This window comes from Plodia interpunctella, chromosome 6 (genome assembly GCF_027563975.2).
Source record: "Plodia interpunctella isolate USDA-ARS_2022_Savannah chromosome 6, ilPloInte3.2, whole genome shotgun sequence".
Classification (NCBI taxonomy): Eukaryota; Metazoa; Arthropoda; class Insecta; order Lepidoptera; family Pyralidae; genus Plodia; species Plodia interpunctella.
In genome coordinates, this window is record NC_071299.1 from 268634 (window position 1) to 284665 (window position 16032).

Here is a 16032-nt window from a genome sequence, read left to right on the forward strand (position 1 = left end):
TGATCAGGCTATAGGTAAATATTAATTATATTCCAAAGAGAACAACGAAGCAAAATTAGAAATAGAATATAATTTTATGTCAACAACAACGACGTTATTTATTAAAAACAGACATTTTAGAAAACAATTTATTAAACGGTGTAATCATCTAAAAGGTTTCGTTTCAAAAATCTTTCTCAAACAAGGATGTTATAAAATAAATTTCGATAATTTATTAAATGTTAATAAGTACCTACCTAAAATACGGAATATTTCAAGGGAGGTAGGAGTCGCACATTACACGCGGAAGGGTCACAAACTTTTACGCCGACTGTAGTTTAGTTTTTGTAGTGAGAATATCCGGTAACTACTTTATATGGTGTGTGACCTAAAATAGGGCTATTCCATATCTTGCCCCTGGATATCGTAGGTGTGAAGCGACTAAGGGATACACAGCCTTGATGCAGAAGGGTGGACGTTCAGGCAGAGGCGGTCGGGTGTACAACTGCTACAGTTAGTATGAAAACTAGTGGATACTGCGCTCTGACGCTCTAAAGGTGGGGATAGAACTGGGAAATGATGAGAGAAAGACAGTAACAATATGAAAGATTATAGTTCTTCTAAATTAGCACTGGTGTACAATTTTATTCAAGTCACCTAAGGCTTAAAACATATGTTTCAATATACCGTCACATTAAAAAAAAAAACACAAAACGTGATTACATTAAACAATTTCGCCAACCCGTCAGCCTGTGTCAACCTAATTACATACTAATAAAAAGCTCAATACGTTTGTAAAGCTCACAAAGCGAAGCCTCCGGTGCTTACCCGCTTTGTATACTTTGTAACACAATACTGCATTATTAAACCGGGTCGGTGTAAAAAATACATGCGACTGGATACGCCGTCTGAAGCTTTTTATCTTAATGGACTGGGAAGACTTTGTTTTGAAGCTAATGCCATATTCTCATGTTTTCTAGTGTTAAGTTAATGTGTGTATAATGTTTTTACAAGCAATTCACCTGTCCCGTTGTCTGTCAGTAATCAAATCTTGCAAGTTAGATATCTCCTACTTCCAGTTGTCCTACAGAGTTGAAATTTCCCACGTCGCTTCAGTTTCCGTGATAATTTAAATCAAAATAAAACATGACAAGTATTTTAAATGATAGTTTTATTTGCTTGAAAGTTATAATTTCCAATAGTTTCCATAAAAATGTAATTTATCGCTTACATTGAAACCAAGAGATTAATGTTATTAATGAAAAATTTAATTTGATATTATGTTACATGTTATAAAATTGACAAGTAGCCTTTTTGTATTGCTATGCTACTACCCTGCCACGGGCACCGCAGTATGAGTAGGGGTGTAGAGACTCGAATCCGCTTAAACAACGTGATATCACTTCGCCCGGCCTTTGGCAGGCTGTCTTTTTGTGATTTTCATTATAAAAAATTAATCGTGTAGAGTGCATCATAATAAGGGGAAACACGTAGTCAGTTCATAGTGTGTGAAGGCTGGGTTTATATTCCTCCAGCTTACAACTGTTATGAAGGCTTGGTGTGAAGGTTCAGTGTAATGGCGTGTATTGTATATACTCGTAAGTCGTCTGCTATTTACCGTTGGGTATTTTTACCATATTATTGTTCACTGTTAAGAAATTTGAATTTGGCAAAGATTTGAACCGACAAGATTTGGAAATGTGAAAGTGGTAATTACAGTCTCTCTATAAATCTATTAGAGGGCGCTGTGTACACTTGGCTGGCATGGCAATATTGACTTAAAATGTGGTTCGTTAAAAATCCGTTTTCTACTCATTATAGACAGACTGTCCAACATAACACATCGCAACTATATGATAAAAATAAACAGGTGAATCATGTCGTGGGGCAAACAATGGGATGCAAAGCGATGGTACCTGAGACGTGGTGCGGGTGGGGGGCGCGGTACACGTGATGCGCGGCGTCGCGCTCCGGCGCTCGGTCGAGCTGCGCGCGCACCACGCTCGGCCGCTCGGTCGGCTCGGCGCGTTGGACTGCGCGGCTCACGTTCGCTCGCCGGCCTGCAACACGCCTCATTTTAATGGATGATAATGAAGTTTAGCTTTTATTACGATGACATTGATACGTGTAGACATTAATTGGAGCTGACATCAGTAATGAATAGGCAATAAAAAGATGAACAGATACTAACCAAGGAGTATGAAAATAGTGTAATAATAAAAAAATAATAATTTTAATTTCGTAATAAATTGTACAATAAGTACAATAGAACAAACAGAATTTCCACTCCAAATAAATAAACCGACCCACTGGTTGTGCACAATGAAAGTCGATTAGCCTAATTTTCATGACTATACTAGTACAATGACTATTGTACGATGTACTAGTGCATTTAGTGTATATAGAATGTAATAATAAAACTACAGTGACGTTCAGAAATGTTTTTTTAAGAACGTAATTATTTTGATATGTCGTAATGAAAATAAGGCTTTATTGACTTTAATTTTGGACAATCAGATGTTAACGTTGAAAATCCTGGTTGCTACAATGTAATGATTGACTATCACTAATCTCTATCACTAATGCTAACCTCTACAATAAATGTATGTTTGTGATTTGAGAATCGGGAATATGATTTACTAGTACCTACGGCAAATAAAATTATTGCAATTTATCATCCATTCCACTATATGTAGCTTCGAAAATTGATTAAATTATGACCATGACGTGAATTTGATTTACTAATAAAACACTAATAATTACTTAATTGAATGACACTAATAATGAATAAATTGGTGCAACTAACGAATTGTTGATTAGAGCCAGACCAAGTACTATGGTGAGGATTTCCTCAACGACTAATTTTATGACTCCAACCCGTTACCTCCATTCCGAGCGCGAAGGGTCTTTGATGTGCGGTGATGTAACTAATGACTGATATGACTATGAGTTGATTTGATTAACACTTAATAATTTTACAAGCATGTAACTTTGTGGGTGTATTTTTTAATATTTAATATAAAATTACTTAGGATGAGTTTGACATTGACTTTAACCAGTGTTCCACCAAGTTGGACATAATGGTGAACTTTGTGTTTTTTTTTGCTCAGGTTAAAGTTAACGACAACGTTGACTGGTCCAACGCCACTACTAGAATGAAATTATTGTTAAAAATTAAAATATATTCTACCTCGACAAAATATTACTTATTATTTATAATTTATAATATAATAGCACAAAACGCGAAAGACTAGGTAAAGAGATTAAATTGACGACCTCAGTGGCGCAGTGGTAAAGTTCTTGCCTCTGAACCGAGAGGTCCCGGGTTCGATCCCCGGTCAGGTCAAGATGGAAAATGATCTTTTTCTGATTGGCCCGGGTCTTGGATGTTTATCTATATATGTATTTGTTATAAAATATAGTATCGTTGAGTTAGTATCCCATAACACAAGTCTCGAACTTACTTTGGGGATAGATCTATCTGTGTGATTTGTCCTAATATATTTAAAAAAAAAATTAAGCGTTGAAGGTCTCGCATAGAAGAGAACTTTATAATGTCGATTGCTATGCGATACAATTATAACCGTTTGTAAGAGTATTTTGACAGTATTTGTTGATCAATTTAATTAAACAATCATGAAGTTTCAAATAGGTCATATATTTCAACAATCAATTTACGCTTGCGTTCCGTCCATTTAGTTTCCGTAACATTTTCTTGAGAATAGCTTTGAATAAAGAACAATGTGGAGAATGCTCCGTTGCTCGGCGACTGAGCACTCGGCGACTCAACGAACACGAGCTATACTCGGCTCTGCTAACGACTGCTGAAACGAACGGGTAACGTCGTTCGTTCTCCTACGTGCATTGTTGCGATTCCACTAATGCTCTTTCGGGTTTTAATCGAATTCTTTTATGTGCATTTTTCTTGTACAATCGCTGCAAATAATAAAGTAAATAAATGTAAAATTTCACTGCTCCTTGCCAGTTATATAACGAAGCAAATATATTAAATAATAAGTTTATATAAATAAGTGGAATGATATTGAAATTTATGTACGCATTACGTACATACAATAAACGCAGTTTCAATTTTTATTTTTATTAAAAATATATTTCCATGGTATCGAAATATTTTTAATATATTATATACATATATTAAAAATATTTCGTATAGCATACGAATCGTATAGAGAAAACAATACTATTTTTATTTATATTGTTATAACTAAAAATAGTTATATTTTTCTGTTACGGCTATATATAACGGGTATTACACTTGAAAACAAATTGATATTATTAATTAAAAGCTTAAAGCTATTGAAAATACAAAATCAGTCGCCATTTTAATCTCAACTTGACCAAAAAAGATTGCGCCAATGATTCAAATGACAATGTCTACTTGACGTACTTGTTGCAACTTTTAACTCGAAATTATTCTATTTGAATAACTCGAGCCGCGATTGTTTGACTTTGGGCTGTGAAATGAACGAACCTACGTCTTCACTCAGCAATATTGAGGATTTCAATTTATTTATGCAAATCTATGGAACGTATTTACGCGTGTATTTTAATAAGAACAAAATAAAATAGTTTTTTTTTAAATTATATACTGCTTTTGTCTCTATTTCCAAGCTATATTCTATCTATTCCTTATGTCCGAATACACATACAAGTTACTAGTAAGTACGTAGCAAGAAATAAATATTCAAAATATTCATCTTGTATATTTACTTTTTTTATTCCTACCATTATTTTTAAAATAATGAGGGTTCGAGCGGAAATTCGAACCCACGCCCAATTGAAATTATACGTGACATGCAAAGTGCATCCTCGTAACGGCCTCTGTCCAGTGGGACTTTATACAGTCTAAATCCTTCCACGACAACGATACAACCACGACGACAATAATATTATAGCACTAGAAACTATGACTGACTCGTATATACTTTCTATTGCGTCATAGTGACGTAAAGTTGATAAATTTCTCGCGGATCTGTACCAACTCTCGCAAGTCATTAACTCGGTTCCGTAGAGCCCTGGGAATCTTGTCTTTTCAGCTGGACCTAGGGTGTCCGATGAGACTAATATCCGCTCGATTGACTCACGTAGGCTCTCTCACTAAAATTCTCTTATTGAAATGTTTAAGTAAATGATACTTACTCTCTTTGTTGGCGTTGCTTTTCATTTCAGTCGCTTTTGGTGACGTTGACGGCATTGGAATTTCTATACAAAGAAAAACAAAATTAAATCAAAATTAGAGATTGATTTAATATTTATTTTTAATTGACAAACTTGCTGAATAGATATCGGCCAGCACAATGGGAACATTTATTGATGGCGTAATGAACCTACGCAGTTTAAATTAAAAGGATCATATTTTTATTAGAAAATGAGTAAATTGAACTTATTTTAAACTTTCCATTATATTACATTAAATACATTTCCATTATATAAATAATTAATATGAAATGATAGCGTACAGTATTACATGTACATTCTTAATATTTGAGTTAATTATTTTTTTCTTAACATTACTTTTTTAAATCTAGCTTCGCTTCTTGTGAAGCTAAATCAAATGAGCTCAAATTCGTTGGGAGGTCGTAGTATTATTTATAGAATTCTGCAGGTCTGATCCAATGCCGTGTGTAAACTTACCATAAAGTCTGATGGAGCCTTCAGTCTCGCCCAGCGAGTTCTTGGAGATGCAGCGATAGTTCCCGAAATCACCAGTCTGCAGGTTCCGTACCGTCAGCTTCATATGGGCTCTAAATAATAAAATACAATTTGTTACATACTTTTAGTGTTCCTTTGATTCATACTTACTACAATAGTCAATTATAATTCAGAATTCTTTATTTAACTTACAATGATTGACATCATTTATGTGCTCAATGTACTTGCAGCTTTGTTGTAATTACTGGTGGTAATTTTTATACGAGTATTTGTAAGCTTTAAGTCTGCCATATGGTTTTAGCTTAAATAGAGAGGGTCCAACAATTGTTTTGTATATACAATTATAAACTTTTTATATTTTCAATGTGTGTCACATGTATTCAAAGAAAAGCAAAAAAAAACCTTTCTGGAAATCTATGAGTAAGTTTTTCTTTTAAAGTACTCATATATGAAAAAATCATTACGTATTTTTTGTTACTATGATATTTTCAGGATTATCTCTATCTCAAATGAGATAACACTGGCCACTAACACAAGAAAAGAAAATATCATGATTAAATATTGACAATACCAACCATTAAGTTGCGTCTTGAAAAGGGCTTCTAATCCAACGTAACAAAGGTCAAAAGATAGACCTTATTTATAACCTCCATACAGAGTATATGTGAATTATTAATAGGAATCCATCTGCTTATATTGTATCAGGGCCGAATATTGAAGGCTATCACTTTTATTCAATATCAAATCTATTTCAGTTTCGTATTGATTTTTAATCGACGATATGAAAGGGTGGTTTGTATTTTTTGTTTACACAAACAAACAAGAGTATTGGAATAAAAATTATGTGTGTGACATTGTATTGGCTCCATGCAACTAAGGGCCAAAAAGTTGTTACAATGCAATTTCTCCAAAGAAAAACAACAAAAAAGTATTCGAAATGCGTAAGTCTAAACCATCAATCGGTCAAATTAAGTAGGTTTATAAATCTACTGGATAGATTTTGACTAAATTTGGTGTACGAGTATAATATAACTTGGAATGACGCAGTTGTACTTTTTATCCCAAAATTGTCGATGCCTCATTGTACAAATAACTGTAGATACATATGTAGTCTCTGGATGGAAGCTTACTTGATATTATTAGTCTATATTCATCCGCCCGAGTACACTAATCCATACAGCGATCACTCGAACAAAACGCACAGTTAATTATCCCCCAGCGACCTGTCAGACCAAATCTACCATGAAGTGGCTGCCTGTTGATTTCACGCGATTAATCATTAGTCCACTCGTAATTGATGGAAGGGGGTCGGACCATACGGTTTCGCGAAACAGGGCTTTTGTCTGACTGTCTGGACACAGATACACATTTATATATATTTAAAATGATTCAGTGAATTTAAAAAGGTTTTAAATATTGATGCTAGGTGTGCTTGCACATGACGTGATCATATGTTCAAGTTGCAATGCACTTAATTGAAAAACAAGTTGTCTCACTTTTCCTTTACTTATTTTTATTTTCATTAAATCATTTACTGTTTTGTTAATTAATTTTATTATATAATTTTATTATTATAATTTAGTACATGTGATACCATTTCACCTATCCTTCTGTCCACCTGTTACCACCAGAAAAAATAACATAACCATCGTTCCAGTAATGAAATTAACTATTATTTAACCATAATTCAATCCAATCCATGCGTCTTATGAAAATTGGCCACCCGAGGGATAATAGTCACTGTAGCCTATGTCTTGACGCCTAATACGTGAAGAAGAAAACGAAATCTTACCTATAAGAGTTCTCCTCAGTGTTGATAGCGTACTTCTTGGTCGGCAGCACCATGACGTTGTCGTACACCCAGTAGGAGATGGCTCTCGGATGAGCTTCAGTGTGGCAGTCCACGGTGACATCGGTGCCGGCTGGCGCGCCCACCAGCTGGTTAGGCACCCAGATCATTGGCGAAACTGTTAGAAAATTAATAGTTAAATGGGGAAATTGACAGATGAACTTTTAATGTACCGTTTACAAAAGAAACATAATAATGTAAGTAAGGAAACGAGCACAACATACCAAGAACCGTAGACAAACAAGCACACCTAGCATCATTAAAGTTTAAAGAATGGGTTAAATTATATAAAAGCAGACAAAAACTTTTTGATTTATATGCCCAAAAACAATAAAGGTTCGATACCAATTTCGTAGAATATGTAAGGATTTATTCAAAAATTTTCTAAAAAATATGTGGGCAAGCCAAATTTAATTATGTTAAAAATAAAATTAATAAAGCTTCTAACAAAATGAAAGAGACCTGGAATGTTATTAATAAAGAAATTGGTAAAACAGTAGTTACGGAAAGCATTCCAGAAATTAATTATAATAATAAAAAAACGACTTCGAAAAAAGAAATAGCTGATTTATTTGAAAATTATTTTTACTAACATACATCTAAGAACTCACTTCTAATATAAATTCTCTCTACTTAAAACTAATGTCATTGCATGTAGATCTAAATTTAAGTTTTCACAGAACCTAGTGACATCATTGAAACTTTTAAATAGCTAAATCTTAAAAATTCTGAAGATCATTGGGGTATGTCTGTTAGTTTGATTCAAAATATAATCAATGTCATAGCTGTAGACTTAGCTTTTATATGTAATGTGTTGATGTGTTGACCAAGGTACTTTTCTAGATTTAATGAAATATAGTAAATTAATTCCATTATTCAAAAAAGGTGAGAAATCTGAGCCTGGCAATTATAGACCAGTTTCCATATTACCCGTATTAAGCCAAGGTATTTGAAAAGACAATGCTCAATCAAATGCTACATCATTTTAAAACTTATTCTTTACCACGGCCATCAATATGGCTTCACTGCCGGTAAAAGTACAACTGACGCGGAAGTGGCTCTTGTCAGTCATATTTACAACGCGTGGGAGAACTCACAGGATGCTATCGGAGTATTTTGTGATCTTTCTAAAGCATTTGATTGTGTAGATCATGAAACACTTTTGCGAAAGCTTAGTCAGTACGGTTTTGATTCTAAATCAATTGAGTTAATAGCTTTTTACTTAAAAGATAGGTACTGTTCATATTAATAACGTTAAATCAAATGGTTGTAATGTAAAAATTGGCGTACCACAAGGCTCAATTCTAGGACCCTTTCTCTTCTTAGTTTACGTCAATGATCTGCCATATATGGTAGAAAAGGGGGCTGATATCGTGCTGTTTGCTGATGATACGTCATTAATCTTTAAAGTAGACCGCCATAGCGAAGATATTGATGATGTAAATCGTATTTTGTCTACCATTTCGAATTTGTTTTCTGCTAATAACTTACTGCTGAATGCAAATAAAACCCAATGCATTAAATTTACACTTTCCAATGTTAGGCAGGCTCACGTCGACGTGACTCTGAATGGAAAAAGCTTAGATTTTGTACTAAACACCAAATTCTTAGGAATTACCCTTGATTCCAAATTGCAATGGGACGCTCATATTAATGGCCTATCTAAAAAGCTTAGTTCCGCGGCATTCGCAGTTTGGAGAATCAGACAACTGACGGACGTGGCGACTGCTAGATTAGTTTACTTTAGTCATTTTCATAGCTTAATATCCTATGGGATACTACTTCGGGGGAGTGCTAGCATTAACACTATTTCATTCATTTTACAAAAAAGAGCAATCCGTGCTATATGTGGTTTGAGGAGAAGGGATTCCCTTAGAGATTTTTTAAAGATATTTTATATATTTTAACTTTACCCTCTCAATACATATTTGACAACATTATGCATGTCCGGAAAAATTTAAACTTATTTAAAAAAGTTGGTGATTACACTGATAGAGCCTTACGTAATAAAGATAAATTGTCTGTCCCCGGGCATCGGTTGGCCAAAGTTAGAACGTGTTTTGTTGGGAACTGTATCCGTTTTTATAACAAATTGCCTAAATGGATTGATTTAAAAAATTTAGAAATTATATAAAAGAAGTACTTTGTAAAAAGGCATATTACCAGTAGGCAAGTATCCTCATAACATATGTAATTATTTTATGCATGCATTTAGCTTTATATATATATATATATATATATATATATATATATATATATTTGTATTGGAAATACAACTTTTATTTTATTTATTCATTCAAATTTTGACATTTTAAATTTGACCTTACATGATGATGTTACATGTACAAATATTTGTCCGCGTTTGGAATCGAACCCAGAACCACTTTACACTTCAAGTCGGAAATATAATACTCGTGGATGTAATATTGGATGCAATGTAAATGGTATTCTAGTCTAGGTGTTCCTACTTAGTGGCAAATAACAGCGAAATCATGAAAGTAAAACTCATGTCAGGTGCCTTTAGGCGATTCGGATAAAAATTGACACCAATGTTACAAATTAACCCCATCAAAAAGAAGAAGAATTTTTGCTCATGGCAACCACGATTTCTTTGTACCGATGTTATTTTAATATTAAATTAAAATATTTTTTATTATTTCTTTTAAATTAAAAATACCAGCTTTGTCAGTGACCATTACAGATGACCTCGTGTAGACATAAACTGCCAGAGCCCCTGGCACGTCTATCCATCTCGTCCTAGCGAAAGCAATTTAAGTTTCAATAATGATAGATCGTCCGTCCTCGCAGTGCGATAATAAAACGCACACGGAGACTATCGGTGTCCTTGCTGAGCGACGAATGATCTGCGACGCGATGCGATGATCGTGACCGGACACTGACAACGAAGCGCCACGCAATCGCATGCAAATATTGAAACTTAGGTACGATTTGAAAGTTCACAAATATAATCGAAAAAGATCGACAAAGATTATTTGTCTTCGATTGTATTTTTTTATTATTTTTCTATAACTTCAGAATCATGCCCCCGTAAAATAATACATTGTTTGATATTATAGCATCGCGGCGCGTCGCGCTGCCCTGTCGCTCAGCCATGACGATGGTAATTCTCATTTTTCACTTCATGGCCGCCATTTTCACGGGAAATATTATTACCTTGGCGTGATACGTTTTAATATTCTACGACGTTTTAAAATATTTATAAAGTTCCAGGTTTCTTTTATGTCCTTATGGAGGACTTCATTATGAGGGTGAGAGTTACACGCAGTTGCGCGCCCCTGTTTTTGTTTCTGTGAAATAGGGCGGTTAAGGGACGCCTTTTCACGACGTTATTTGCATTGAGAAGGTAACTGCTTTCGCGGTTTTACGGTCGTAGGTTCAAGTTTCGTCGGAAGAGCGTATAGTCGTTTAGATTGGCTGAAATATTTTTAAATTTACAAGTATAAAAATCTAGATTGCTATAAAACTTTCTTAATGCCATAAAAAGAATTAAAACCGGTTATTGTTAGATTATATTGTGACGAGGGAATACGAGAAAAGGGCTAAAGAAAGTTTGCAAAAATAATAACGTTTTATAGTTAATAAAGTATTTAAGTGCTATTAAAATTTAAGCTATTATATTGATTTGCATTTATATGTAAATTGTTGGAGTAATAATATTATACAATTACTATAATATATACCTACTGGCTAAAAAGGATGATTCATTCGCAAATAATATTTTTTTAAAATCTATTAATTTTACAGATATATTATAGTCGTCGTATAATATATTTGAACAAACAAAACCTCTTAAACTTTACCACATTAGGACTGTAGTGAGTATGAAATTGATAAATTGAGTTTCCCTTTGTATCCCTCATTCAGCATAGACAATGCGGGGTATATATTGTTGTTGGATTTAAGTATGGGATACAATAGGATTAGCATGGACCGTCGAGAATTAGCGGGTATCCGGTATCGCCCGTCGCTTTGTTTGTCTGTTTATATCAATATTGGTTTAGTATGTAATGTAACTAATGTCGGGATTACGTTCGGAAAGCGTTCCTTCTAAATCCTGTTACTTAAATGATTTTATATTTGTATTAGTAATTAAAAGTTTTACTTTTAATATGCTTGTAAATTTTTCGAAATTAAAAATATTGTCCATTGAAGTAATACAAGAATATTTACTTTATATTATTAAATGAAGGATAAACATAACAACATTATAGCATTTTTGTAAAACCTTTTAAGTAATGAACTATTGGAGATAAAAGTCAAACTCCAGGCATTAACTTAACCTTCATATGAACTTTTACCATAAATCAACAAAAATACTCTACTACGTACTACGTATTTCTCAAAAATACGAACAATAGTTTGACTAGTGTTAAAAATAAATTATTTTCTACGTAATAACTACTATTAAAAATACATTATTTTCGTTGAAAAAGTATTGAGAATTTAACTTAAACTCAGCCTATCTATTGAAATGGTTAATTAACGACAACAAAACGAGGTTTGACCGTAAAATAACAACAGTAAATAGTCTCGGAATGAAAGGACAAATCCGCCATTTTCTCTTTATTCCAAGTCCATAACAGCTGACTAAATACACGACAAGATGGCGCCGGTAATTGAAAGATAATATTTTTTGCGCTGCAGCCGAGCGGTGGGAAAACAAATGAATCAACAGCGAACGGTGATTGGACAGGAATTGCATTGGAAGCCGAGAAAACTTGATATCATAGTGAAATTAATATCTGGGAAGCACTATTCTTTTTATTATAATGATATTTGCAGAGGAGTCCGCTATATATCACTCTCCAGCTCTATAACTGATGACCTCGGTGGCGCATTGGTAAAGTTCTTGCCACTGAACCGAGAGGTCCCGGGTTCAATCCCCAGTCGGGTCATGATGGAAAATGATCTTTTTTTGATTGACTCGGGTCTTGAATGTTTATATATATATGTACTTGTTATAAAATATAGTATCGTTGAGTTAGTATCCCATAACACAAGTCTCGAACTTACTTTGGGGCCAGCTCAATCTGTGTGATTTGTCCTAATATTATTTATTTATTTATAACTATGACCACACTAAAAATGACCTCAATCCAATGATTCGTTTTGTCATGAAACAAATAAACACAAGTGATATTTTTTATATAGTTAATTCAAAGTTAGTTTTAGCGTCGCAACAATTACATGAAATGAAACGCAGTTAGACTTTCTCTGTATATCTTCAATATATATTTATTATATTAGCTTATCATTTATGTAATTTAAATTATATTATAAATCCGCCTGCCGTTCCATATTTGTTTCTTGTTTGTTGTTGTTAAATACCCGACAGGGTTCGTATTGTACCTATTATGTAAATAGTGTTAGCTAGCTAAGATAACTGATGTACAATATGAATGGCAATCAACGATTTGAATTGAATCGAATTGAATTGAGGAAATAAGTATTTTAAAGCTAACATAAATTCATAGCACGAGTACAAATCAGTAGCATGCTGAACCATCCTCACATCATTTAAACCACAATAATAGCCAGCAATGCGCGTGTGACTCACCTGGTATTGCAGGCGTCCATAGGCTGCGGTGACCACTTCCCAACAGGTGGGCCACATGCCAGTTTGATTTCTCAGTAGTTAAATAAAGTACTTACACTCAACATCAACGATGATCCTTTTGGACACCGATGGAGGAACTGCATTAGTAGCGATGCACAGATATGCCCCCATCTCTGTCCGACTAATTCGTTGCAGACTCAGGGTATCTCCCTCATACACCGTCACTAGGAGAGAGAAATAACATATTAATTCTTTTACTTTTTTCTTGTTTTGTTCACTATGTGCATACATAATATACGTCATTATTATTTTATTTAAGTTAAGCCATTAAGTTTGCCTTTTGTATCATGTGTTTTTGTTAATAATTTTGCAAAGAAAATTTTAAGTACAAAAATTATATTTGTATTTTTCGTTCAATGTAAATTAAACCTGTATATTTAGACACGTTTATTTCACGACATTGGGTGGAGTTTCGATAATTCTACTTCAGATGCCATAAGCTTTTATTTATTTCAGTCGCTATTTTTCGGAACATAACTAATTTAATTTACAAAAATGTCGCCACACGAATTCACTGGAAAGAAAGGACCAACCCTTTAATTAACAACTTTATTAGAAGATAATAAAGTTTATTTCAGATGGTTCCGTTTTTTGTCCAAAACGTGACCATGACTGCAAAAATTATATTCAAACTTGGAATTGCAAAAAAGTTTTTTTTTCATTCAGCCCAGCTATGATAAATGGGTACAAAGTTCATTAAAAGGCTGGAGGCGTCGCGGGCTCAAAGGGATGTTTACGTGAGGGCGACGGTTAAATAATCTAGCTTAAAAAGTAATAAAAATTAAAAATTCGGGTGGCGTATGCCGCATCAAGTGGGTAATGAGTTCTGTGTTTACACACAAAATAATCATAGGTTGGAAATAACGCATCGTTTAATTTCGGCTGCGAAGTTATACAAAATAAGGTAGTAATCCTGCAGTTACTAGTTAGTATGAACAGTGTATCTGATTTTATAATTTTTTTGTTGAAATTAAAAATAACATATATTTAGATATCGGACAAAAAAATATGAAATCAGAAAAAGTAAATTACAAGTAAATAAAATGCAAGTAGATATTTAAGTTACATTACTTCCAATCTTACTCATACCAAGATGCTTTGCTTATAGCAAAGTAGATGTTACATCACCTTTGCTTGAAAAAAAATCTCCATTTGGTTTATGAATAATGAAGTCCAATAGTTCTCGCGTTTTACAAATACGATAACATGCGAAAACAACGTCTGCTCGTGGGTGCTATCCGATTCTCAAGATATGTATGTACTACAGATATAACATAAATTTTGAAATCATTGAAAATCATCGAAATCCGAAGAAGATATTTTGTATATATATTTCTCTGTATTACGTTATTTTGTAGCTTAATTGATTAGCTATAGGTGATGAGAATGTAATTTAGATATATATATATAAATATAGTCACGTCTATTTCCCATGGGGGTACGCAGAGACTAGGCATATCCACTTATCACAATCATGACAAATCTACTTGCTTCCTCTATACTCATCACTTAATGCTTACTCTTCTCTTATTGGTGCTTCTCTTATATCTCCCTTATAGAGGAGATTTGCAATCTGGCTGGGCGATATGTATGGTGACTTATCGTAGAACAAAATAGTTATATTTCTATAGTCGTCTTTATTTTGTAGCGCACATTTGACCGGCCCCAGGACGCTGTGAATGTAATGAGAGAGGATGTATAAAGCAATTACTGCGCTATTGTACGCTCTTGGGGCTAAATGTAAACTGCATCGTGTAATGTCTGTAGTATTGTGGTCGCGGTGCTTTTTGGTACTCGTTCGGCTAATTTGTTGTTACACCTCGTGTGAAACCAAATTTGTATTTAAAATAAAGAAAGAAAGACAACATTTATTTGCCAAAAACATGAGTATAAATATACAAATTGATGTCAAAATGAATTAAACCTACATGTTTTACCGATAGGTCTGCAAATATAAATAAATAAATAGGAGCATGCTATCCACTACAAATAACAAAAAAAAAATAATTATAATGTATACTAGCACTAAATTCTATCCGAGTCTATCATTAAAGAAATCATTTAAAGTATAATAACATTTATCAGTTAATAAAGACTTGAGGTTCTTTTTAAATAGATTTAAATTTAAGCTTTTATATTGATTTGGAATTTTGTTGTAAATTTTCGGTGCCATGCATACTATGCTATTATCGAAGATAATATGATAAAATGGATACTACAATTTTTAAAGAATTAAAAATTGTAGTATCCATTTTCTAAATCCTTTATTTCAAATACAAACAGTGGTATTATTTAAAAATGACATTTTGCAAATAGCAAACATTGAACATATTCTGAGGGGCTAACAAAATATTTTTTGCCGGAATGAAATCGTATCAAAAACGCCATTTCTCATATAAATTTTGACGATGTCGAAAATTTGCAGGTATTGAAGTAATGGTACGATTACAATGACACACATCTTACAATAAAATAAAAGATGTAATAAAAATATTAAATATTTTTTTCTCAATCGACAGATTACATGAAACTATATATTCACAAATTACAGCTTAAGGCGCATTAGATTAAAACATACAAATAAATTGGTTCTTTTATCCAATCAAATAACATACTCAGACTTTTATAAACGAGATCGTTTTACAAGGCCTAATTGCAATACCCCAATTCTTTCGGATTTCGAAGCTGTCAAATAGAGAGTGGCTTTCACATTAAATCAGACAAAAGGCAACGAATTGAAAACATCGACGGGATAATTAATACCTTTCGCCCTTCGAAATCAGCAGCTGGCAGTGACTATGACACGAGGGCATCACACCACACACAATTAACGCAAAGGGCTCTTCACACCGCACGTTGTTCCCGGTACAAGAAAATCGCTCTTGAAATTAAA

General features: G+C 33.5%; 1 protein-coding gene across 2 annotated transcripts in view; it reads right to left on the reverse strand.

Annotated features, from left to right (window-relative positions):
- LOC128670825 (lachesin-like) overlaps positions 1–16032 on the reverse strand; it is a 77249-nt gene that overhangs the window by 6264 nt on the left and 54953 nt on the right. Inside the window, exons 6-10 of one of the 2 annotated variants that reach the window (XM_053746820.2) lie at positions 13175–13303; positions 7445–7619; positions 5635–5744; positions 5140–5202; positions 1896–2039 (exon numbers count right to left, since the gene is read on the reverse strand). In XM_053746820.2, the coding sequence (XP_053602795.1) occupies positions 1896–2039; positions 5140–5202; positions 5635–5744; positions 7445–7619; positions 13175–13303 (621 nt within the window). The remainder of the gene's footprint in view (positions 1–1895; positions 2040–5139; positions 5203–5634; positions 5745–7444; positions 7620–13174; positions 13304–16032) is intronic. The other variant, XM_053746821.2, reaches the window with a different exon arrangement.